At 43.2% G+C, this 26,559-nt stretch overlaps 1 protein-coding gene across 4 annotated transcripts in view; it reads left to right on the top strand.

Moving 5' to 3' along the window:
* The window catches only part of COL4A4 (collagen type IV alpha 4 chain), a 136,294-nt gene that overhangs the window by 16,200 nt on the left and 93,535 nt on the right, over nt 1-26,559 (top strand). For all 4 annotated transcript variants that reach the window (XM_079132608.1, XM_079132609.1, XM_079132607.1 and 1 more), the window contains 6 exons: nt 740-782; nt 6,780-6,857; nt 21,140-21,274; nt 22,128-22,172; nt 22,945-23,061; nt 26,393-26,461. In XM_079132608.1, coding sequence (XP_078988734.1) covers nt 740-782; nt 6,780-6,857; nt 21,140-21,274; nt 22,128-22,172; nt 22,945-23,061; nt 26,393-26,461 — 487 coding nt within the window. The remainder of the gene's footprint in view (nt 1-739; nt 783-6,779; nt 6,858-21,139; nt 21,275-22,127; nt 22,173-22,944; nt 23,062-26,392; nt 26,462-26,559) is intronic.

The following is a 26,559-nucleotide window of genomic DNA, read 5'->3' as shown; positions in this document are numbered from 1 at the left end:
ATCCTCCTCAGGGTCACACCCGGGCACAGGGCTCTGTGGACCTCAGTAGTGTTTCTCACGTGTCTGCACCAGAGGAGGGACTGGAGGGTGTCAAAAGAAGGCTCACTGAGAATGTGGCTCCAGGGAGGAGAAGGCTCTAGGCAGAACCAGAACAGGCCCCAGTTCTCCTACCGCCCTCCGGCGGGTGTGGCTGTTTCAAGGATCGAATGAGATGAAGCACATGAAGGTCTTCAGCACACACCACTGAGGGCTGGTGGCCTTTTGTTTCTACGTCGCTCCCTGTAATAGTGACGCTGTCCCAGGTGGGTTTCTGGAGCAGGTGGTTCTTTCCCGACTTCTCTGTCATTCCCCAGTCCTCCAAACTGCTCTCCCAGTCCTTGTAGCGGGCTCCAGTTAACGACCTCCAGGATGCTCTCCTCTCAGCTGGTTCCTTCCTGAACTCCTCTAGTGCTCCTTGGAGTCCTCTCCCTCCACTGACCGGTCCCCCCAAGTCTCACCTAAAATGACCCCTGCTCCTGAGCACACGGAGGACCACACTGCCTTCCATACCGATTCCTTGACTGACTGAAAAGAGAGTAGAACATCTCTCTCTGGCCACTGGTGACAAATAAGCTGATGATTGTAGACTGTTAGAAGTAAAGAATCTTTTTGGAATGAATTCCTTTGCTCTTTGACTTTTTCGTTTGTATTGCATGAAAATGAACAGTTTAAATTAATCTGTATTTTTGTTTTTCTGCAGGTCCCTTATACTTATTCTGTTTTCTGTACAACATGTATATGGGGTGAGTACATTAATTCACAGATTGCATGTTGAGAATTCCCTTTATTGAATGTATGGTTTTGTTGTATTTTGGGATAAGTCACTCTCTAGGGCTTGCTTTCCTTATCTGGAAAATGGAGGTTTGGACCTAGAGAAACTCTACTACTTTGTGAAAACTGCTTTTAGAATTGCCTGGGTATTGGAGGTGACTTTATTTTATAACTAATATAACCTTTTCTTTAAAAAAATTTTTTTTGAGTCAGACAAGGCAGCTGGGACATTTCAAGATTAAATCGGAAAATATAAGGTTAAATTTGAACACTTTAGCTCTGCAGAAAGATAAGCCTAGAACATTCTGTAATAAGCCCTCTTACTTCTGCCTCCTCACTAAAGAATCTTAGTTATTAAACCCAATCTCAGATGTTTCTGGGAAATCCAGTTTACGAGCTGCCTATAACTCAGGTTGATTTTGAAACAACTAAACTGGCTTGGGTCCACCCAATCCCATTTCAGATTATCTTAAGTCTTTCCAAAGCAAATAGAAGCAGAACATTTACCTTGTACTCTCCTTTTCCTACCAGTTGGGAGCAGATAGCACCTGGGTCAAGGAACAAGGCATCCTTGATTCTTGGCTCTGCCACAGATTCATTCCTTAACCTACCTGAGGCTCAGTTTTCTCCACCTTAAGTGGGAATGGAAGGCTGCATTTGAGATTGGCTGACTGCTGTTGATCTTACCTGATTTTTCTGTTTATTTTTGTATCATATTCTTTTGTTTTCTACTATAAAAATCTATAAAGTCTTAAATTTCACTTCATTTGATCCTTACATTCCATGCCAATGAATATAATTACTGAACCCAGGATTGTTCTATCCTGCACCCTCCCACTGACTTGTTGTCACACCAGGAGTGGATGTGATAGTTAGATTCTAAAGGTAGAGGTACAAACTGATGGAAGGCCATTCGGCATTGTCAATCCGGATCGTAAGTGCACGTACCTATTGACACAGGCATGTATCTTCTTGGAGTTTATCATACATATTTATCCTGACATGCACAAAGATGAGTGCACAAGAGTATCAATTGCAGTGTAGGGTTCAGTGGCTAGAGAAGGGACCTGCCTCGGCATTCCTTGGTAGAGAGTGGTTGAACAAGTTAGGGTCCTTCATGATGGACAGCTATATAGATTGTGTCAGAATGATTATGAAGACATTTGATTATGTGAAAATGGCAAAATATTGAGCAGTCTGCCATTTGGGCAATAATAAAACAGGTCAAAAATCACTGCGTGCGTGTGTGTGTGTGTGTGTGTGTGTGTGCATTTGTTCATGCTTATTAATACTTAGACACCATTTTTTTTAGTTCAAATTTCCTTTATTGTCTCAAAGACGTCTTTTCATAGTTGGTTTTTTCACTATCCAAACAAGAAGTACACATTTTGTTATTATGTCTCTTAAATCATTCTATTTTTCCCACATTTTCCCATTTTTGATTGCATTATTAATGGTGGAATTTTTGTCGCTATCCATACGTGCACACAATATAACTATATCATTTGGCCAGTGTCACTCCCTAGCACTGCCTGCCTCCCTCCCTGCCTCTCACCCTCTGGTCCCTTTCCTCTACTGATCTCCCTTTGATTTTCATGAGACCCCTCAACTTTCTTTTCCTTTTTCCTCTCTAGTTTACACATATGAGAGAAAACACATAACCCTTGACTTTCTGAGTTTGGCTTATTTTGCTTAACATGATGGTCTCTAGTTCTATCCATTTTTCTTGCAAGTGCCATAATTTCATTTTTCTTTATGGCTAAATAAAATTGCATTGTGTATATATACCACTTTTCTGTATCCATTCACCTGTTGATGGATACCAAGGCTGGTTCCATAGTTTGGCTAATGTGAATTGTGCTGCTATAAACACAGGTATGCATGCATCACTGTAGTATGATGACTTTAATTCTTAAGAACAAATACTGGGAAGTGGTATGGCTAGGTCATATAGTGGTTCCATGCCTAGTCTTTTGAGGAAGCTTCACACTGATTCCCATACTGGGTTACTAATTTATAATCCCACCAACAATGTAAAAGTGTTCCTTTTTATTCTCATCTTCTCCAGCTTTATTATTTTTTGTATTCTTGGTGGGTGCTGTTCTGACTGGTGTGAGATGAAATCTCAGTGTGGTTTTGATTTGCATTTCCCTAATTGCTAATGATGTTATACATTTTTTCATATATTTGTTGACTTTTTGTATTTCTTCTTTTGAGAAGAATCTGCTTAATTCATTTGCCTGTTTATTAATTGGGTTATCTGCTTTTTTGATGTTAAGTTTTCGAGTTCTTTATTCTAGATATTAATCCTCTGTCAGAAGAGTAGCTAGGAAAGATTTTCTCCCATACTGTAAGTTCTATCTTCACATTTTAATTATTTCCTATTTTGTGCAGGAACTTTTTAATTTTATGTCATCCTATTTATTAACAATTGGCATTATTTCCTGAGCTTTAGGGGTCTTGTTGAGAAAGTCATTACCTATGCCTATATGCTGGAGTGTAGACCCTACATTTTCCTTTAGGAGTTGCTTAGGTTCTGGTCTAATTCCTGGGTCTATGATCCATTTTGAGTTGATTTTTGTGCAAGGTGAGAGATAAGGGTCTATTTTGCTACAGATGAATAACCAGTTTTGCCAGCATCATTTGTTAAATAGGTTGTCTTTTCTCCTATGTATATCTTGGCACCTATGTCAAGGATCAGATGACTGCATCTGTGTGGATTTGCCTCTGGTGTTCTATTCTGACCACTGGTCTATGTGTCTGTTTTTATTGCTAGTACCATGCAGTTTTTGTTACAACAGCTCTGAAGTACAATTTATAGTCAAGTATTGTGATGCTTCCAGCATTGGTTTATTTATTTTTTATTTTTTTGACTTAGAATTGTTTTGGTTATTCTGGGTCTTCTATTATTCCAAATGAATTTTAGAACTGTTTTTTTCTAGTTCTGTGAGAAAAAGTATTGGTATTTTGATGGGGATCACATTGACTCTGTATATTGCTTGGGGTAGTATGGTCATTTTAACAATATTAATTTGGCTTATTCATGAACATGGGACCCGGTCTTTCCATATTCTTGTGTCCTCTTCAGTTTCTTTCTTCAATGTTCTTCAGCTTTTTATTGTAAAGGTTTTTCACCTCCTTGATTAAATTTGTTTCTATGTATTTTTTTAAGGCTATTGTGAATGGAATTGGTTCCTGATTTCTTTCTCAGCAGATTCGTTGCTAGACAACGATGTCAAGGGATTAATCCTCTGTTGTAGGGAACTTGGACCAGGATGGAAAAAGAAAACTTCTTTTCCTGTTACAGTCTTTTGCACTATTTGAATTTTTAATTTTGTGCCTATGTTATTTGTTTTATAAAAAAGAAAATTGAGGTGCATCTTTAGGTCAGATGACTAATTTTCTAGAAATTAACTTATTTTCTTGAACTTTCTATGCAGCAAATATTTGTTTTAAAATGCCCAAGATAAAGCAGAGTGACTTTTCCTGTTTTTCTCTTTGAAGAAAAGTAACATTGGTTTCTTGAGAGCATAAGTATACTCCCAGTCAGTGTAACTCTTATTTGGAATGTTTAGTTGTCTGAGATACTGTCTTTATTTTTCTTAAAGAGTTTATACAATATATTTTTGAGGGGCAGACTCTTCCTCTGTGAATTCATTCTCTCCTTTTAAATGTTTATTGGGGTGTTGCTTTATTAGAATCTGCTGGTCTATTTTAAACTGACTCTTTTTTGTGATATAATTTTGCCACAAACATCTCAGTGATGCTTGGCAAAAATAAGTAAAAATAAATACATAAAAATCTGCCTTCATTATCAAGCCATCTAATCAACTGACCTTTTTTCCTCTGGTTATTTTGATATTTCAGTGAACACACAGTAATGAATCCCAACCTTAAATGACCCGAGTGTTCAGACTGGCTACTTTAAGTGCTTTTGTGCTGTCCCGACTTGGCCCTAGGTATTTAAATTTTTTAAAATCTTATCAGGATTTTGAACTTACATATTGTAGATAACAATGTTACTCGAAACTTAAGGGGCATATATTTCAGAAACTTCAAATACATTTTTAACTTAAATTATCTACTTGCTTGGCTCTTGTGAACCTTCAAATTCTTATATACTTTTAATGACCCAGGAGAATTTCGTTTATAAAGATTCCTTTTTCATTAATGCTTACAGATATTTTCTTTGGATTTTGTCTGAGCATGTTTTTCCCCCAAAGAAGTAGAAATTGTGTGATTGAAAAAAATTTCTGGATAGACTCCTTTCCCTCTTACACACACACACACACACACACACACATGCACACACCAACATATATGTATATATGTCTATATGTGTGTTCATATATAAATGCTTATTTATATGTATTATGTTTTACACATATATATGTTTATCTGAACTATAAATATTGGCTTAACTGTTTGTTTTCCCATTATACATTGGTCTAAAGACCTAAGTTGAAAAAGATCTATTAAGCCAGGCATGGTGGCGCATATCTGTAATACTAGTGACTTGGGTAATCTGAGACAGGAGTATTGAAAGTTCAAGGCCAGCCTCAGGAACTAAGCAAGACGCTGTCCAAAAAATTAAAAAAATACAAAAATACAAAAAGGGCTGTGTAATGGGGATGTGTACCTTGGTGGTAAAATACCCCTGGGTTCAATTCCTAATAAGATATGTCAATTGTAGAAATGTGCAGCTTCTATATGTATGTTAGGCAGTTTGTCTCTGGCGCTGACTTGATGCTCCTGTCCATGACCTCAGTTCCCAGCACCTAGAGCAACACCTGTCCACCTCTCCACCCATCCCACGGCCCTGGCCTGTGAGTGAATGCAGGTGTATGGTGGTGGCCCTTTGTCCTAAGGGATCTACTGTCAGTCTTTCTGGGACTACACTTTTGTATTGAAGTGGCTGATGACACTGGTTACAGAAAATGAGAATTTGTGAGAAAAAAGTGATGATTCGGGGCTGGGGAGATAGCTCAGTCGGTAGAGTGCTTGTCTTGCAAGCACAAGGCCCTGGGTTCGATCCCCAGCACCAAAAAAAAAAAAAAAAAAAAAAAAGTGATGATTCTTGCCAAAGAGCTTAGGGGTGTGGGTAGGTGTGTGTGTGTGTGTGTTTGTGTGTGTTTGTGTGTGTGTGTGTGTGTGTGTGTGTGTGTACTCTCTAATGAAGAAAAGTCAGCTAAAAATGGGGAGAGGGACACAATTATTTAGATTCAGAAGTTTCCTGGTTGAGAGACACATTAGAGGATCATCTTGTAGTATTGGCACATTGTAGGAAGGAACAATTTTTACCTGAAGCATTAGGCCCTACTGGATAATTGTCCTGTAAAGGACATCACAAGGGAAATGGGCCAGTTGACCTGGGAGGTAGAGCAAGGTGATCAAGAAAAAAAGTCAAGGGGCTGGAATTGTGGCTCTATGGTAGAAGGCTCGCCTGGCATGTGTGAGGCACTGGGTTCGATTCTTAGCACCACATATAAATAAGTGAATAAAATAAAGGCCCACCAACACCTAAAAAATATTAAAAAAAAAAAGAAAAAAGTCAAGCTTATCAGTTAAACTAGACACCTCTGTGTACGTATGGTTTGCCCAACTGCCTGGTTTGCACCCTATTGTGCTCACAACTGTATACATTATTAAGTCTTACTGGGGGATAGAAACTGTAGAAGCTTCTGGCCAAAGCAAAGTGACTATCCAGACTATGTCTTTTCCCCAGTGTCTTCAGTCTGGGAAGCTATTTGCTCATATAATCAGCCCTGCTTCTTATGAAACCCCAGTGTATGTGCTTTGCCCTTTAATATGTCAGTATTAGTGGTTGCTTCTCACAGATCCACAGGTCAAAGTGCACCATGGGATTCTTGTGAGCTAGGCAAACCCAGAGTGCTTGCTATGCTGTGCTTTGTATATATCTAGTGAAGAGATGAGTACTTGTGTGCTAAAGAAGCTGCTTCCCTTTCCAGGGTGGGAAGAAATACATGGGTCCTTGCGGAGGAAGAGATTGCTCCATTTGCCAGTGCTTCCCTGAGAAGGGCTCTCGGGTAAGTGCCGTGAACATCAGACCAGGCAGCATGCCCAAAGGCGAACCATCCCGAAGACTTAACATGAAGTCAGCTCAGATCCGACTTGTTTCGGTAGTTGCGAATGCCTATGTCTTTTACGATCAAAGTTCTTCACCTTCTGATAAGTGATTTCAATTACATCAGACTGTGTGTCAAGCTTTGAAGATGGTCTGGGTAGCAGTGGTTCACCCCATGGTTTATGCCACACTAATCTTGTGAATTGTCCCCCCCGAGAAAGGGTCCTGCTATCACGGGATGCATGCTGGATTGCCTCCTTGGCATTCGTCTTGCAGATCGGTGTTTGAAAGGCTCTGAGAAGTACTGTGAGGAGTGAGAAAAAGCCCGCTTAGATTTTCAGAAAGCAATCTTTGCAGACAGTTGACTGTCACCGTTTCATGGATGGCGCACCCATTGACACCCGTGGAGTGGTGTTCTAATCACAGCCAGAGCTACATTTATTGCAGGTTTTTATTTGCCAGGTGCAGTTATATGTGCTCAAAATGCGCTTGCTCCTTCTTAATCAGACCAATGGAGGGTAGGAGGGTAGGAGACTGAAGCGTAGACATGTCAGTGTCTAGCTCAAGTCCACCCAGAGCAGCACTCTTGATGATTAGGCTGCTATCAATTCTGCAAAGCCCAGGGACCCTCTTGGTTAAGGTCTGTCAGTCTTCTTGAACTTTATGAACATCTCCCCTGTGTTCAGACATCAGCAGTTGGCAGCCCATTATTCATTCATGCTGAAGCATTAAAGCAAACAATTCTTCAATTAGAAATGCTTTCGTGATTTTTGTTTGTATACATTGAAGTGTCCCTCTGCACCCCTTAAATATGTGTTAAATAAAACATATTTAAGAAAGCAGTAATCTTGTGTATTGTCCTATGAAGGAGTGTGTTTCAGAAGCTTTTAATCAGATCAATGATTCTTTGGAAATGTGTCTTCATCCGTGCAGGCTGCTGGAACAAAATATCACAGACAAAATATCACATAAAAGTTTTAAGCTCTTTAAAAATGGTCCAAAGCTTCTGAAACAAACGTCTTTCTTATCAGACTGTGGGAGTATTTTTTAAGCATATATTTGATTTTTAATTGACACATAATTGAACATAATTAAGGGGTGCAGATGGACACTGATATATGTATACAAAAAGAATTATTTGCTCTAATACTTCGGCATGGATGGTAATGGGCTACCAGCTGCTGCTGTCAAACCTGTTTCCCACGTTCTGGGGGATGGGAGGCCCAAGATCAGGGGGCCTGAAGGTCCTATATCTGGTGGGGGCCTCTTCCTGGTTTTTGGATGATTGTCTTCACTGTGTTCTCACACGGTGGAGAGAGAGCTCTCTGCAGTCCTTGCATGGGGGCACTAATCCTGTTCATACAAACTCCATGCTGATGAGCAAACCACTCCCCAAAGACCCCATGCCCGGCACCATCTCGTTAGGATATCAGTAAAGGCATGTTGGGAAGACACGATCGTTCGGACCAGCACAGGGTCCACATCAATCCTGCAGGGCAGTGCAGGATGCTCAAAGAGCACATTTCAGTAGAGATCAGTCTTTACTACAAAATGCTACAATCCTGAGAGAAGAGACTGAATATTTCTCCCACTGTAGGGTTTTATTGTCACATAGTAGGTGTGCTCTAGGGTTCCTTTGTTGAGCTGTTTTACTGTAAACCACCACCTTGTTGAATGTAAATGACAGCAAACTCCTTATACATAAAGGGCTTTTTAAATTTTTTGGTCAGTATGTGAAAGATTTTGGTCATCGCAATTGATCTTGTGCTTTGTCACGTTACTTTCACCAGAGAATTTAAAAATGGAGTCAGCAAGAAAAACAAAGTTAAGACACTAAACACTAGCAACCTAAGAAGTACTTTAGCTTTTCCAAGTCCACGTACAGATGATTGACAAAAACCCCAGCTTTGGGGTGAGGTCATTAATACAAACAGACCAAGATTATAGAAATTCACAATGAAAAAAAAGTGCATCTAAATTTTAAGACCTTTGGGCCTGAGGCTCCCTCAGAATGGATTTGATCAGCTCTGTGGTGGGAAGAAAAGCAAACCAAAAACAAAGAGGAGCGGTTGCTTTGATGGAGCCAGCTTGGTGGGTCCTCTGGTTTAAAGGAGGCTGGCGTGTGTCAGCAGCTGTGCCAGGTGCCTTTACAAATCTGCCCCTCTATTCCATGGTTCTGGGCTGGGGGTAATTTGTGGAGAAGGTGCTAGAGGTGTCCCGTGGGTAGATGCCACAGTGATGTCAACATCTTACAATGCACCGAGAGTGATCCCTGCCCAACAGCCTGCAGCATGGCGGCTGAGAAGCCTGTTGTCACCCCGCAACAGCTCCATAAGGCAGGTGTTGTTATTGTTATTGTTATTTCCATCTGATGACACAAGGAATCTGAACTCCCAAGTTCCAATTAACTTGCTGTGTGCAGAGCCAGGAGTCACATCCAGGTGTCTGGCTTCCCCTCCACATTTGCTCCATGATCATGGAAAGATGATTACACTAAGGTTCCAACACCTGGGTTGAGAACTGGGCAAGTACCCAAGTGGGCACTCTAATGTGACCAAGCCTTCTCAGTGTCCTTATAATTACACCACTGGTCCTTTTCCTTCTCTTTCCTCGGGCTGTCAATAACAAACCAGTGCCCTTGGCACTCTCCAGGGCAGTCTATGGGTGAGGAAGTCTCAAGGTGCTGAGCTGCCCTCTCTACCTAGTGTGTGTCTCTGATTCTGGGTGGTCAGGGGGGACTGCTTATACAACAGGAGAGCTCCGTCCTTCCTGAGGCAGACAGGTTCTCCCTGTGAGGGATGCAGGTGCAGGAAATGTTTTCCAGTGGAGAATTTGGGAGCAGGGCCCATGCATAACTGGGAGGTGGTTTGAGAGGCAGGCTTGCTCAGGTCCTCAGCAGCCAGTCAGCCTCTTGGGCTGCAGCAGAAGCTGGAAATAGGCTCTAAAGGAGGGACTACCAGAGGCACGAGCTATCTCCAGGAGGCTTCCCAGCCTATTTGTGGCATAGACTTGGTGATCTCTAAAAGGGAAAATGCTCCTTTCCCGGAGGTCAGTGCTTAGGTGGGTACTTCGTTTAAGTCCCACATCAGAACTGCTGCGGCTGAAGCAATGTCAACAGGAAGGCTGGCCCAGTGCAGAGGAGAGGCTGTGGTCACCACCTTATGGGAGCCTGGAGCTAGAGCTTGGGGTGGAACTGGGACGTGCCTTGGGCTGAACGGTTCCACTTCATCCGTGTTCCAGAGGCCAACAGTCCGGCCTCTGCTCATCTTCCATTTATAATCACTATTAGCGCCTCGGGCTCCCCAGCCACATCCATGGGGCTGCTGGCTCCCTCTGGGAGACCCGCTGAACGCAGCCCACTTCTCTACACATTTCTCAGTGTCACCCCCTTTTACCCTGCTGCCATCTTCCTTCCAGAAGGAGCTCAGTATTGGCACCATCCCCACAACCTCCCTGCTCAGCCACCCTCTCCCCCCTGGGACTCCCCCTGCAGCCTCTCACTGGGTTCTCTTCCACTCTGCCTCTCTCTGCCCCCTGCTCTGGCTGCGCCCACACTCTTGATGCGATAGTGCCCAGGCCTTCAGTAAAGATGGCCATGAGAAGGGTGTGAAGGGTATTCCTGATCCCTGAGCCACAGTAGACATCGGAAACCCAAGTCCTCTTTCATTGTTTCCCTACTTTGGGAGCTGGGGGTCATTTTGTCGCATCTTTGAGAGATGATCCCCGCACATGGCACGTAAGGGGGAGTTCGCACACATCCTGGTCAGGATTTGGGAGCCAGGTCAGCATGCAGGGGGCACAGAGGCGCACTCGCTGTTCCCAAGAGAAGGGGAAACAGAGAGTGGGGGGTCATGCCCAAGCCTGTCTTCCTCCCCTCACACTAGAATCACACTAGAATCAGGTTGGGACCTCTCACAGTCCCAATTCCCTTGTGAATTCAGGTAGGGACTCTGAGCAGCAGGTGAGCTTTGATCCTTGCTGGGCTCAGGGCGTTTCAAGGAGCAGTAGCTGAGGAAAGCGCCCCCTGGCTGAGGGTCAGAGACTTTTGCTCTTGACCTTTTCCAGTTCTGGGTTTCCATTTGGGAAGTTGCGGTTTTCACTAGGAGGCTGGGCCTGTCCCTCCTGGCTCTCACGTCCTGCAGTTCTGTGATGTGGGGCATGATTCACGAGTGACAGCTGCCGGTTTCCAAGATGATTTGTGACTCCAGCCTTACAATTCTCCAGACTTCACTCTGACCCACTGTAAGGTTTTCACTAGGAGGCTGGGCAGGGTTCCGAGTTTTCCTTGATCAGTTTTAAGGGAGAAAGCTCTGTGCATTTATTGGTTGCCTCTTTGTAGGAAAAAAATTATGTCGTGTCCTTGTGAACCAGGATGTACCTTTTAAAGTTCTGCTTTATCAACCAGGAAAATAAGGAGACAACTTCTACAGTCGATTTCAGAAAAAAGTAGATTTGTACTGTTTACCATTCATGGGAATTTAGCAACTATGTAATCAAGAGAACTTCATGATGTGATTGTTTTTCATATAAGGAGTTCAAATGTCTTAAAACTCAAGAACTGTGTTAGTATTTGGGTTTAAAACTCAAAATCAGACAATTAGTGGGGTCACTCTTTGGGAACTTTATATAAATATATACATGTATTATATAAGACAAATATTTTTCCTGCAATTTCATTCACTCATCTGTTATGCTTTTAAGAGTCTGCATTCCATGATAAAAATGGAATTTGCTTGGGGAATTTTAATTATTGTTAATATTTTTCATATCATTAAATTATTTGCACATGAAGTTCTAAAATTCAGTCTCTATCCCGCTCACAGCTGTGGTTTCGGACACTTTCTAATTGGGGCCTGATAAGTGGTTCATGGCAATCATTTTTATGTCCCAAAGTTCACATAAGTGAATTAGGTTCTGTTCTGATGAAAGCAAGATCCAATGAGAACTGAAGTTGTAAAGCTTTTCGGTTTCGCTTTCTTGTTCTTGCCAATATCTTCTTTCTCCAGGAACTGTCTGGCTCATTTCGTCATCATTGAAAAATTCTCTGGTCAAGGAATCCCTGTTGGACTTGGCAGACTCAGACACCTTTAAGGTGACTGCAGTTAACCTGAATGAAGGGGATCTGGGATAGTACCTTTGGGACTGGGGACTAGGGAACTGGACAAGGCATTTGTCTTATAAAGACATCAAACTTCAGAATTTTTTAAAAACCTAGTGCCTGGCAATTAAACACATCCTGGTGGAATTCAGCCCACCAGCTTCCAAGTTACAACTTTGGCTTAGCTTACTCAAGTGTTTCCTGGCAGGAACAGTAACCAGGATTTATTTTTTCAGTATTGGGAATCAAACCAGGACTTTGCACATATTAGGAAAGTGCTTTTCCACTGAACTGCATCTCCAGCCCTTTTATTTTTTGAGACAAGAATTGCCAAATTGTGATCCTCCTGTCTCAGCCTCCTGAGTTGCTGGAATTACTGGCGTGTGCCACCATCCCTGGCTATCATCATGGTATCATCTGAACAATGGAACACTTGAAAAAGTTAAAGGAATAATTATACAAATGTAGGATTTCCTCTGTAGATGCTTGAGGAAGTATTTCTGGTGCCTGGGGGTAGAGGAAGGATCCCTGACTATCATTTTCTACTGTTTGGCCTACTAACAACAATGGTGTTTGAAGCAGCAGCAGAGGCTAATGTCTATATGGAAGAATAACTCCAACTAACATCAGGCTCAGCATGCTGATAAGACGTTCTTGACATCTAGCATCTCTGTGAAAGGAAAACAAGCTTGTATTTGCTTAGAATACATCATGCATTTTCCATCGGACCAAGTGCATAGGTAGAACTAATATAAGGAGACCTCCCCTGGGAACCCTAGGTGCTGCTTGGGTCTGAAGGTGGGTTTCCACACTGCTGCCCTGGCTGGCTACATCATTCAGCTGTTCATGATTTGCAGCAGGGCCTTTGGTCTTCTCATGAGAGTTCAATTCCATAGCAATGACTGCCCAGCTATGTGGCCCAGCAGGAAGCCAGGCCAGGCCCGGTGCAGGGCTCAGCAAATGTGGGGACATGCTAAACTCAAGAGGAACAAGGTCAGGATCTCTTGGACGCGGCAAGGTAATGGCAAGTGACACAGGTACACCTGAAAACCTGGCACATTTTTAGGGACCTATTCCATATAGGAAAATGGAAAACAGGGAGTAAACGAATTCCCCTCTAGTGCCAGAGTAGCATCTCCCTAAATTACAGAAATGCAGACTCATAAGGGACTTAGGAAGGAAAAGAAAGTTTCTTCTTTCAAACTTCATTTTCAATAATTCGCCAAGAAATTCCCATGGAAACAACGGTCCTCAATGTGCTTATCTTTTCTCTACCAGGCACTCATAACTGCAATTAATAATGACCCTTTCCATTCATTCAGCCATTAGCCACTGAGCACTTCCCATGCGCCAGGCCTCGCTGGGTCCTCTGTGATAAAGAAGGAAGGCCCTGTGGCATGCAGCTCGGAGCCTGGTAGTGGAGGCAGACAAGACCCCTGCCCCTGCGTGCTTCTAGGTGCCTAATGAGTGATAGGAACTCTGCTGGGTGCACAGTGGGCATCAGGGAAAGAAGGGACAAAGGTACTTACCCCTTCCCAGCTGGACCATTTGGTGCCACAACTTGGCTTTGCTTGGCGACGTGAATCGGGTGGCAGAGCACAGGGACACGGGGCTAATCATTGTGTGGATTTAGAGCTCCAGCCTCTGCCTGGAGGAAGTGTCGTATTAGTTCCTGTGGCTTTTGTAACAAAATAGCACATACTTGGTGACTTAACACAATGGAAATTTATCCCCCATGAATCCTGAGGTCAGACATCCAAAAGCAAGGCTTTGGCACTGCCAGGCCCTAGGGGAGGATCTGTTCTCGCCTCTTCCGGCTTCTGGTGGCTCTCAGCAATGCTTGGCATTCTTTGGCTCCTGACTATGTCTCTCCAATTTCTGCCTCTGTTGCCATATAGCCTTCTCCTGTGTGTCTGTATCAAATCTTGCTCCATGTCCTTTTTATAAGGCTACCTGTAAGGGCGTCTAGGGACCACCTGGACAACCCGATATAAACACATTCTCTCAGCCTTTGCCACCCGAGGTAACAATCTCTCAGGTTAGAGGCACTAGGACACGGACATACATATCTTTTTATGGGTGCGTTCAGCTCCTACAGGTGTTCCTCAAAGAGGGCAGTCTCTACTCCAGTAGGAGACAGGATGGAAGATGGCCAGAGAGGGGTTTGAGCACAGTAGGGAAGAAAGCAAGTGGCCTGAGATGCAGGTGATAAAGCAGACGCAGCCCATCCTGTGTGATTAGAATCTTTGAAGATTTTTAGAAATGAAAGAAGTCAAATGAAGTTACAGGAAAACCACTGACTAGTGTTTGGAGGACAGTCAGGGTGGGTAGGTGATATTAGGGAGAGCCTGTTAGGAGGCCACAGCAGCCACAGGGGTGGGGTGTTCTGGTGTCTTAGCAAGAGGCCACTATGGAGGTGGGCATGTGGGTGGGCTGGACATACTGGGGGCAGGGTGATGGAAAAGAGAGGAGACTCCGTGGGGCTATTGGGGTGGTGGTTAGGGAGGCACAGTACCCCAGGTACAGGTGTTAGCAGCTGTGTGGACAGTGGTATTGACTGGGGAACACATCTGAAGGGTAATCACAAGTCCAGTTTTGGACTTACAGAGCCTGAGGTCAGTTGGATGTGTGACTGGTGCTCAGAAAGAGTTCTGGACTAGGAAGGAAGATCGAGGGACTGTTTGGCTGTGGATGCATTGGATCCCATGGAAATGGGTGGATTTTCCCAAGAAAAAAGGTCAGGTAGCCCTGAGGAGCTCCAGGGGGAGACCCCCAACCACTAGTAAGAGGAGCTGCCCAGAAGAAGCAGGCAGGAGAAAAACAAGGGGGTAGAGGCAAGAAGGAAGGAGTGCCAGCTGGTGTTGCTCAGGAGGCGCTTACCAAGAGACCAGGCTGACTTATTTGGCTCCCGCAGCAGATGCACAATACTAGGCTATTGCTATCACTGTGTTTCAAAATGGAAAACCATTGATCAGGCACCTAAGAAGCGACCTTACCACTCAGTGGCAAGGCTGTGTCTTTGGTTCTCCATGCAGGGCTCTGCCGCTGTGCCATGCTGTCTTCTAAGAACACAGCTAAAGATCCCTAGGGTTATTCCAGGCTAAAGGGATCGATTTACCCTGAGCCCCTTGTTACCACGTAAGGTCAGCGTAAGGTACAAGAAAATATTCTGCCATTGCAGAATATTTTGGACGATCTACCCTTAAAGTAATACCTTTTCTTTATGAAATTTTACGGCAAGAGAGGAGGACCCTGGGGGCATAGTCCAAGGGATATGCAGCACATTCAGGCCTGTTTGAGAATTTATGTGATGTTGTAGTGACACCTAGTGGCTTATTCATTGAATTATAATTAAGTATTAAGGGAATAATAACATCATAAGGTCAGCATAAAAAAGAGAGATGCTAACTAACTAAAATGTTATTTTCTAAATTTTAATTACAGAAGTATTAATCAATTAAGCAATCTGTGAACACATGTTTAAAATTTACATAGTGAAAGACAGCTGCCAAGGTGTTGGGACCTCAACCTAAGCAGATACTGAATAGTATGCACCAAACAATAATGAATTTCAGGTGACGTGTCTATTCGGGTGTTCATTATTTTAAGATAGATGTGAGAGTTTGGAGGAAGGATTAATAAGGCCTGGGGTATAAAGGGAAGCAGAAACCTTGAGGACTGCAGAGCTGGGTTCGAATCTGCTTCCCTGGGTGTGGGCTACCTGGTCTCCAGTCACCTGCCACATCTCTATGAGGTTGGGCTTCCTCCTGGGGGAGGGAGGAGGTTGGTACAGATGCCATTCTGCTTTGTATGGTTGTGAAGATTCCCTGAGGAGAAGGCCGGTGCAGCGCTGGTGTCTAGAACAGAGCTAGTGCTCGCCCGCGGTAGCAGCTATGACTGTCACTATGATCATTGTCATGTTTTTGGTGGGAACAAGGTGGTATTTGAGCTACAGGTGAAGACAGGTTAATATCATCCCAGCAAACAAGTGCAATTGAAGCAGTGTGTGTGTGTGTGTGTGTGTGTGTGTGGAAATTGCAGGGGTCAGTGGGTGGTGGAGGAGAAGCTGCACCCACCGGAGGTGTGGATGAGCCCAACGACATAAGGGAAGGGAAGACAAGATGAGATGACAGCCATGTGGGCCGAAGAATGGGCAAGAAATCGAGGGAGGCTGTGCTTCGGTGGCCTGTGCTGAAGACGACCCAGGGGGACGCAGGTGACACAGACACATGACATCAGTTCAAAGACAAGATGTGGCAGGTATAGTCAGGGAGAGTCATGGAGACTGAGCCCAAACTGAGCACCCTGATGGGAAGAACAGAGTGCACCAACAGGCGTGGGGCGGAAGCAGGCCAGGCAGCTGCGAGCTCCACTCTGACACGCGAGTGTGAACTCAGAGCCGAGGAAGAGCCGAAGATGTGTCCGGAGGAGAGTCCGAAACTGATGGAGGGACCGGAAAATGACACTTGAGGACCACAGACATAGAGCTCTTGAGTCAATTTGATTAATAATATTGTTTCCTAAGAAAACCTCATAAAGGAACATAGAGTCTATCCTGATAAATACTTGGAGTTCTTAATTTTACAGGTAATTCAAGGCAGGAAGGGATTGAATGTCACTGTAGGCACTGTGTGTAACTTAGTGGAAGGAGTTAGTGGTTTAGCAGGAAGAGGAGAAGCTTTGGAGAGAGGCTGACCAGTCCCAGTGTGGACTCAAGATACCAGTGTGTGAGTTGGAATAAATGATGTCTCCAGGGTGGGCTCTTGTCCTTCGCAGGGGATGACTAATCTCCTCCCAGTGTTGCTGGTTGCACTAAATGAGTAAATTCTGGAAGGTGGTGGGCATATAACTAAGCTTAATAAATAGATTCCTTACCTTTCTGTGATACTTCTGATAGCAAATGTCATGGTCTTGGAGTCCAAGGGGGATTTGGAAAATTCTGTATAATTAATATAACGAAAATGGCTTTCCTCTTCACTCATTCATTCATAGTGGTTGACATCAACTCAACCCCCAGCTGGGAAAGAACATGAAGAAGTTGCAGAAAGAGCATGGCTGAGCATGCATTTGTCGTTGTCTCTTTGTTGCTATTTCCCTAATTCTCATGCTGCTAAAGTGACACAGGAACTCTTAGGTCGTTGTTATTTCTCACAGGTTTGCTCCTGGGTGGTCAAGCAGATCAGTGGCAGCTGAAAAGACTGATTTGAAGATTTTTTAAAATATATATATGTGTATTTTCCATCTTTTGGTCTCCTGTACTAACTTGTGAAATACAAGTCATTTGCTCTTAGCCCTGCTCAAGAGATGGTCCTGACTTAGACAATGAGCCAGGGACAAAATCCTAAAGGAATGTCCTGCCCTGCGGCCAGGGTGGTATGTGGTTTCTGTCTGCTCTGATCTCCTTCATCCTTTATTTGTACAGCTGGCCCAGGCCTTCTGCCATGGCAGGAGGCGTGGATAGTGGGTCTGACCACACTGTGTCCGCCTGGCCTTTGAGGAGAGAGAAAGAGATGACCCGGTGGCTTCACACAGCTGTCAAGCTGATTGCCGTTTCTGAATTCAGTGACTTCGCCATCTCTCGTGGAAAGTCACAAACCACAGAGGCAATGTTGTGCACACAGTAGCAAAAAACCCCAAAGCAAATGGAAAACCACCATCAACCCCAGAAAAAATCAGGGATGTGAGGCTGGAAATCGGTCCTCCTATGTGCGACTTTGCTTCTGGCTACACTAAAACCAGGACACCAACACGTTTCATGCCATGTTACTGTTTCCAGGTGGAAGGGTTAGAAGTGGATGCAGTATTTCTTTTAAAAAGATTTTTCTGAATGATGCAAAATTCCCATGATTAACATTTCTCCAGTTAGAAAAATGTCCTTGTGGACCTGTTACTTGTGCCGATTCACCCTGCAATTAATTCTAGTATAGCCTTATAAATAAGTGATCCCAAATATTTACTTGTAAGCATGGTTTCTTACTGGACCCTTTTGAATATGAAACAATTTAACAAAAATAGAATTGCTCTCTACATTGCTGTGGATAAATTATTTACTCCAATTGGCTGGACTGACAATCTACTCTTTCAAAGGTTGGTGTTTGGGAAATTTTCCTGAGCAGATTTCTGACAGTTTTAGTACCGTTATTCAAGGCTGAATGCAGTTCTTTAAAAAATTTATCATATAACAAAAAACCTAACAATGTGTAAAACAGCGTGGAAGGTAACATCACAAAGTCTTCACAGGCTTAAGAGAGGAGGCGTTTGGTGTATTATGTTAGTCCTTCCACCTGCAAAGCAGAGGCCATATGTGTTGTTCAACGTGGTGGTGGTGGTGCAGGTGTAGTGGCTCCAGGTTATACCTCAGCAACACACAGGCTCCGGCACCGCTGCCCTTGGAGTGACTGCCCACTCTCTACAGTTGTACCCTGTGCTTGGTGGTATGCGATCCTCACTGTTTTGCAAAACAACCATAAGCCAATGTTCTAGGCAAGGCAGTTCAGAGTCATAAGGAAGCCTTTACCCAGGTCTTTCCTGGGGGTAGGGGCAGGACTCACCTTCATATTTTATTAAGCATTTATTATTCTCTGCTATTGTGGTTTGAAGATGTTTTCTACCTCTAGACTCATTCAGGGGTTTGCTCCCCACAGTCAGATGTTAATTGCATTAAAAGGGTGGAAACGTAAACCTACCCTGGTGTTTAGAGGAGAGGTCTCTGGGATGTGATTAGGTTAGATTAGGTTATTAGGGTGGAGTTCCAATGATTGAATCCTGAGGGCTTAATAAGGAGGGAGGGAGAGACCACACACTCTCACTATGATGTGATACAGCCCAAGAGGCCCTTACCAGAGACTGTGCCATGCTATTTGGACTTTGTACTTCCAGAGCCATGAGCCAAACCTGGCCTCTTTGCTTTATAAAGTAATATGCCTCAGGTATTCCTGTAGTAACAAAGAGCTGACTAATACATCTGCCTTTCTTACCATCATGACCTTGGGCACCTATGCTCTGTACTCGAGGAGTTCATGGTCCAGTAGGTGGCGTTGGAAGGGACACACAGATCAAGGGAGGATCGCAGGAGCCGGTGAGAGGGCTTCATACTTAGTGTCTTGGAGGGACATCCAGTTCTTAAGGGCAGGGGCAAGATCAGAGGCATGTTTCCAGGGGAGCATTGAGAGATAGCAAGGCCCCGGATGGGGACAGCCTGGGACAGGACAGCATGCACAAAAGCTGAGAAACAGCAGAGCTCGTTCAGAATGTCCGGGAGGTCTGTGTGGCAGGTGTGGACAAGGGAGGAGGGAGAAATAGGCCGAGGGAAAGGATGGGTGTCCTTCAGTAATGCAGGTACCCCGTGTTGGTTTACTTTTCTTTGAAAGTATTTTCTATGTCACGTCCTCAAATCAGGATGCATTTCTATACTACATTAAATGGAGTGTCATCACTCTTAACACCGAGTTAAATGCTTCCAGTCCTCTTTTTCGTCCTCAAAGTTCCATTAGCTCATCGGATTCAGGATTGTGTGTCTAAAATGAAACCCACTGAAAAGATTTATAGCTAGTTAATTGGTTGTCTCTTTCTTAGTTACCCCATTACATTCCACTATGTGCTGTGTTATGTATCTAAATAATACATTATTGTAAAGTACCTTATTCACAGAAGATAATTGGGGAGTTTATGTATAAATTATATGCAAGATAAAAAAGTAATTCCCAAACTTAATGAAAGAGCAGTTATTTCCTGACCCTCGTATTTCAGAAAAAATGGGAGCTTTTCAACATATGTTAATTAATCTCACTGAGAAGTGAGATTAATCTTAGAAGTAAAATTAGTTCACATACATTGAAAAGGTCATCTGAAGTCACTGTGATTCTTACTTTTAGACTGTAGTTTAAAATTTATTTGATACCCATTGTAAATTGATCTGCCCTCCCTGTGCCCCCAAATGGTTTGTGCCTATATAATTATAGTTCATATTTTATTGGTGTCTTTTTTGTAACACATATTTATATATATTTCAGCTTTTCTTAAAATTCTGAACCTTGAGCAGGGTGCGGTGGTGTGTGCCTGTAGTAGCTACTCAGGACGTTGAGGCCAGAGGATCACTGGAGGCCAGGAGGTTGACACCAACCTGGGCAACATGAGACACACACACACACACACACACACACACACACACACACACACAGAGAGAGAAATTAAAAATGAATAAAATAAATTTCTAGGCTTTTAGAATTTTTGTAAATAATAAATAGTATCCTTTGTGATGAGGGTGAGAAAACATAGTTCGTGAAGATGGAACTCTGCAGGAAGCTTGTTGACCAGGGTGCCCACACCCGTGCGCAGCTCTGTATCTGCCCTAGAGGTTTTAAAGATCTGATCTGAGCACACATCTCCTGAAATCCCTCAAACTCTTCTGTCCACGAATCAATACGGACTTGCTTGTTGAATACAGTAATTCATGTTGGGTTTTGGGACACAGGGATATAAAATGATTCTTCTTAAAAATCTTTGGAAAAGTTTTAGGAAGCACAAAAACTCACAGCCTGACTTCAAATGAACACCAGGGGTGTATTCATACTCTAGAGGTGCAGCTCGCACTCTGAGACTGTCGTCTAGCAGGGGACTCGCTGGAGACCCAGGGCCTGGGGTCACACAGCCAGGTTGCCACATGTGGGTCGGGTGCTGAGGCGTGGGGCAGGAGCCCTGTAACAACAACAGGAATGGCCGCCACTGCCACTTGTCAAGGCGGGAAAAAGGGGAAATGCTGTGAAATCCACCCACTCTCCATGAGGCTGCCCTTCATCTAACGTCATTGTCCTGAGGCCTCAAACCATCAGACACCGAAGTAAATAAAAGATCTGGCAGTTTTCCTCCCCTTGCCATGTCACTCACACAGTGGTGGTAAGACTGGTGATTTTAATTCTGTGCTTCCTTAACAGCGGGGGGTCTATAAGTGCCATCGAAGGAATTCAGACTGAGAAAGGCAGTGGCCTGGTTTCTTGTCTTTCTATTAATCAAACACTTGTGTTATAGAAACACGGATTATCAAAATTTGCTCAGACTCTCAACGTTCCAGCCTTCTGTGGACCTGGGTGACTATATGTCTGTGTTAGAAGATACATCGAAATCATGTTGTGACTCTTCCTTCTCAGGGTCAACCAGGACCACTAGGGCTGCAAGGCCCAATAGGGCCTTTGGGGATCCCTGGACCCATTGGGATTCCAGGAGAGAAGGGGCTGAGAGGTGACACTGGCCTTCCTGGAGCAGCGGGGGAGAAAGGAGACAAGGTAAGCTGCTTCTTCAGGGAAAGACTCACATCTCCCTCCCCCAGCACTGCTGTGCGAGGTTTTAGGGTCAGAAGCGGTGCATACCCATCTCTTGTGATAAATTAAGTCTGGACTCCTCTGCAACAGCCATCCCCCTCCCCATCCCCAGAGCAGCAGGCCCTACTAGACCTTTCTCTATGCACTTAATACCCTCTAAGTGTGTACCACTGAGGAGTGGCATTGTTTGGGGGGTTGATAAAAACCTAAATGATGTAATGTTGTGTATCATGCTAAACTTTTCCTGTTTCACTCAACAATATGTCTTAAAGATTATTCTATATTAATTTATATAAATTGAATATATTCCTTTACTAATACTGCATCATATCCCACACTGTGAATAAAACTATAGTTTATCTCCTGCTAATGAATATTTGAGATTTTACCCCAGCTTTGTGTAGTCCCAGTGTGCAAAAATAATCCCATATGTTGCTGTTCACATTTAAGTTTGTTACTCCGGGATAGATTCTGAGAAGTTGACTTTCTGACTTAGCATGTTGAAGGCTATCTCGAATTGGTACTGCAAATTGCCCTCATAAGTAGGCACCAAAAAACTCTTAATCATTGGTGCTTAAACTCATCAGTCTTGGGCTAGGGACGTGGCTCAGTGGTACGCACTTGCCTACTGCACACAAGGCCCTGAGTTCAATACCCACCACATCCCCTTCCTGAAAGATTAAACTCATCAATATAAAAGCAGTGACCACAAGGTGTTTTATAATGAGTCATCAGTTATTCATATTTTCAAGTAAATAAAATTGTTAATATAATAATTTACTAATTTTTATATCTGTTTTATTTTCTGGGATTTTAGGGTCCAACTGGTGTTCCTGGGTTTCCAGGTTTGGACGGTGTACCTGTAAGTATCCCTAAATTTTCTCCATTGTTTTAAAGAAGGGAGAAACATTCATCAGCACTTTTAAGATCACATGTTCAAAAAGCATATATGTTGGGCAAGTTGGTTTTTATTTCTCATCTTAGTGCAGGGAAGGGTGCTCGCCTTCCAATTTTGTGCAATAATTCCAAAAGCCAAATGTTTTATGTGGAGAGCAAAGTTTTCAAGCAGATAAGAGAAAAACATTCCAAGATAGGAACTAGAAGCACTTGCAGCACCAAGTGCAGGGTTCTGAAATAAACATAGTGCTCATAATAGACATTTTATTTTCTGGTGAGTCTTAAGATCGGAAATGGGCCTAAGACTCTCATTTCTTTTTTTTCTTGCGGTGCTGGGGATCGAACCCAGGGCCTTGTGTTTGCAAGGCAAGCACTCTACTAATTGAGCTATCTCCCCAGCCCTAAGACTCTCATTTCTAACATGAAAATCAGATGGAAGAATGAAGAGGTATTTGGGGGCCTTTACAATTCTTTAGAGTCTAAGGGTTTCAAGCAAGTTTCCTCCACAATCTCCTTGAATTCTCCAAACTAAATTAATTTAAATTTGATATATTACACATTTTTATTTTTAATTTCACTATGCTATACTGCACTTTTAGGTGGGGAAGGAAGTTTTACAAAATTAAACAAGTAAAATCATGAGTCACAACTGTCATAATTTGGGATCCATATTGCATAAACCCTTGTGTTATGGTATTCTTGCAAAAATGCTTCACTTATGATTTTGTTTTCTGTAGGGTCACCCAGGGCCTCCTGGATCCAGAGGCAAACCTGGCTTGAATGGCTACAATGGCTCAAGAGGTGATCCAGGGTTTCCAGGGGAAAGAGGAGCTCCTGGCCTGGGAGGCCCCCCAGTAAGAAGCCCATAGCTCACCCTCACAGGAACCTTAAGGGAAAAGGTCCCAGGGTAGGAACAGATTGTGTGTTTAGGAAACAGCGTTCTGGCAAGTATGCCTGGAGCAGGGTCAACAAATGGGGGTGACTCGGGGTGGGGATAGAGAGGTGGACAGGACTGGAATGAGTGGGGCCTGATAGACTATGGATGGGATCAGATTTTCCTTTCCATGTCATGAGGAGGCACTGAATGGTTTTAAGGAAATAAGCAAAGTTATTTGATTGATGTTTCATTAAGATGTCTCTGGGTATTGCGTAGGAAGGAAAAGGGAGCAGAGAGGCCAGTTAACAAGATTTATGCTGTTTATCATTCAGGGTTTACTTCTCTCTAGGTGTGTCAAACAGAGAGGATTTAATACAGGGAGTTTGTACTTATCGTTATAGTCGGAGGAGCGAGACTCAGCTGAACATAGACTACTGCTCCCAGGGCTCATGCTTAGTTGAGATCCAGAGTCAGGAAGCGCTTGTGCACTATCCGCTGCCTCTCATGGCCATGTCCAGACACCAATGAACAGGTTTCTATTTTCCTGCTTGGTAGCAGCAGCTGACCAAGGTGAAGATCTCTCCCTCACTCCTGCCTTCCATATGTCCTAGGTGAAACTCAATCACATCCAGCTGCAAAGCAGTCTGGGAAATGTACCTTTTCTCTCTGTAGCTTGTGTAGGACAAGAAGGTAAATTAGAGAGGGATGGGGATGGATGTCCAGAAACTGGACAATAGCCATCTCTTGAGGATGACTTTACTGCTCTTGACTTCAGTTTTCTTTAAAAATTTGTACTTCTATTTAAACACGGCTTCAGCAAAGGATATTCTTTCATATTCCCCTTCTCTCTATCCATTATTTATTCTCTATTTTTGGGGGGTGGGTGCCAGGCATTGAACCACTGAGCCACATCGCCAGTCCTATTTTGTATTTTATTTAGAGACAGGGTCTCACTGAGTTGCTTAGCACCTCACTTTTGCTGAGGCTGGCTTTGAACTCATGATCCTCCTGCCTCAGCCTCCCAAGCTGCTGGGATGACAGGCGTGGGCAATCTCACCCTGGTATTCTCTATTCTTTATGTTTCCTTTTTCTCTCCCTCTCACTTAAATCAAGATCTAAGATAATTTGACCTTTCAGAATTCATTTTCTGTGACTGTTTCGCAGCCTTTCCGCTTCCCTAATTAAATATTATTTCCCAAATTTCTTCTAAAAGGTTTTCGTATGATCACCACCAGAGTCTTCTACTTTGTCTTCACCAGTCTTCCTTGTGCTCCAAATCCCAGGGGAACTAGTCTGAACGCAGAATGGAAAGGCATCTCCCTGCTCACGTTTCTCCTGTGGTGTCACGTCGGTGCCAAGCCACCTTTCATGTGACGGTTCTCCACCAGCCTTGACTTGCACACTCATCCACTTGGAGATTGGAGCACAGTCTCCTGGATGCACATTTCTTAAGCTCTTCCAATCGTACCAGACTTATTCCACCGAGCCATGCACATCCAAGAAAGCAGGGGTTCTAAGCTGTGGTTTTGACACACCACGCAGCACTGACAGAAGTAGCCAAGTGTGTCACTGTGGTCCCTTTGCAAATCAACCTCCTTTCCTACCCTGTCTTGTTCTGGAGACCATCAGTCCTTGCTTTGCACAGTAACCTGACGGTGGCCATGCAAGCTAGCCCCACCCAGAGCAACCTTATGGACTGATGAGAAAGCTTGTTATTGCCCTGTGGCATTTAATATGTTTTGTTAAAGCACGAAAAATCCTCTTACTGTCACAAGTAAAAATAGAAATGAAAAAATTAAACTCAGGTTTACCTACTACACTGGAATGAAACACTGAGAACCAAAGTGTTTCAGTTCTTTGTAAAAACGTGTCAAGAGTCGTTGGAACAGTGCTGAAATGCGGTGTGGTTTATGGAACCCAATGAACACATTTTCTATGCTTTGTCAAAACGTCGCGCTCCTTTGTAAGTGTGGATGGATCTGCAGTGAGGTGGGGCATCTGGCAGGGTTCCTTCGCCGGCAAGCTTTCGCCTGTGTCACACCTTCATGCTTTCTGTCACCACCGTTCCTATTTATTTGCAGGGTTTGTCCTCCCTGCCCTCTGGCTGTGTGTGTGGAGTCCCTCAAATGACAGTGGTGTCCACGTTCTCAGAGCCAGCTCTTTCTTCTAGCACCCCACTTACATTCTATTTGAATGTTACTTTCAACATGGACATTTTTTCATTCATTCAGTCTTTGTTGGCCGATTCCCTCTTTCATGGGCCCATCTTTGTAACATGCCATTTGGGCCAGGAGACAGGAGAGAACTCATCTCCAAGCTTTGTTATCTGTGAATCTGTGAATAATAGATGTGCGGTGACCAAATCACAGTCTTCGAAAGAATGACATCATCTGTCAGTGATCAGGATTGACATCTCTTATTCCTGCAGTGATCTATTGGACTGAAGAACTAGCAGGGAAGTTTGGTTTTTATGCAGTTACCCAACTGATTTCAGTTATCACAGTAGCCGAAGTTCAACCATGTGGGAGGACTTGGTGTTATTTAATATGGAACTGAATTCGTGCAGATTAGAACTGTACAAAGGCAATTGCTTTGTGACTTCTCAAACTCTTGATGTCACTGTAAAACCATTAAATATTTCCCATTGGAAGCAAAGTTGGATGCTCTTATAAGTCAGGTCAACTTTGAAATTTGTATGTTCTTCATAATAGCTTGAATGAAGAGGGTAGATTTTTTATGAGGCAACCAAGTTAAGCAATATTAAGATATTAAATAGGATATTAAGATGTAACATAGGGAAACCTGTGGTGGGAGAGAAGTACATTGAGACTTTTCACTCACTTCTTAAAAATGCCCTCAGCCAATAGCAGCTACATACAAAAATCTTCCAAAAGGAGCATGTTATAGTTTTAAATAGTCTAACATAGAATATAAGCTCTATTTTAAATATAAATACTGAAATGGACAAAAAGCAATACTTTTATTTTTTATTTTTTCTTGTACATAAAATGGCAGAATTGGGTATTTTTAAGAATAATGTGATTACCATACATTACATTGTGAGGAAAGTGCAATCTTCTTGCTGAATAATTAGTAAATAACTATATATTAGTGAATACTCTTAGGAGATTCCTTAACAGACCCTAACTATATGAGAATCTCAGGATGATAATAATAATTAAGATGATAGATCTCTACTACTAAAATTGTTCCATAGCAATTTTACTGGTAAGTCATATTTCATGCAGAAAAGAAAATATTGAAATAGTAATATTCTTTTTCCTCTTAAGTGAATATTGTATTTTCAGGGTCTTCCTGGAGAAAATGGAGAAAAAGGAGATTCGGTGTTCATTTTAGGTACCATTAAAGGTATTCAGGTAAGTATTATCATCACCGTGGATTGGAATTTTTTTCTTTTCCAAGGAGATGAGCCATGTGCGAAACACTTGGACAGGAATTTCTTGTGAAGTGTCGC

This window comes from Sciurus vulgaris, assembly GCF_902686455.1.
Source record: "Sciurus vulgaris genome assembly, chromosome: 3".
NCBI classification, from domain to species: domain Eukaryota; kingdom Metazoa; phylum Chordata; class Mammalia; order Rodentia; family Sciuridae; genus Sciurus; species Sciurus vulgaris.
Note: the sequence above shows the minus strand (reverse complement) of the source record. Positions and strands in the feature narration are given on the sequence as shown.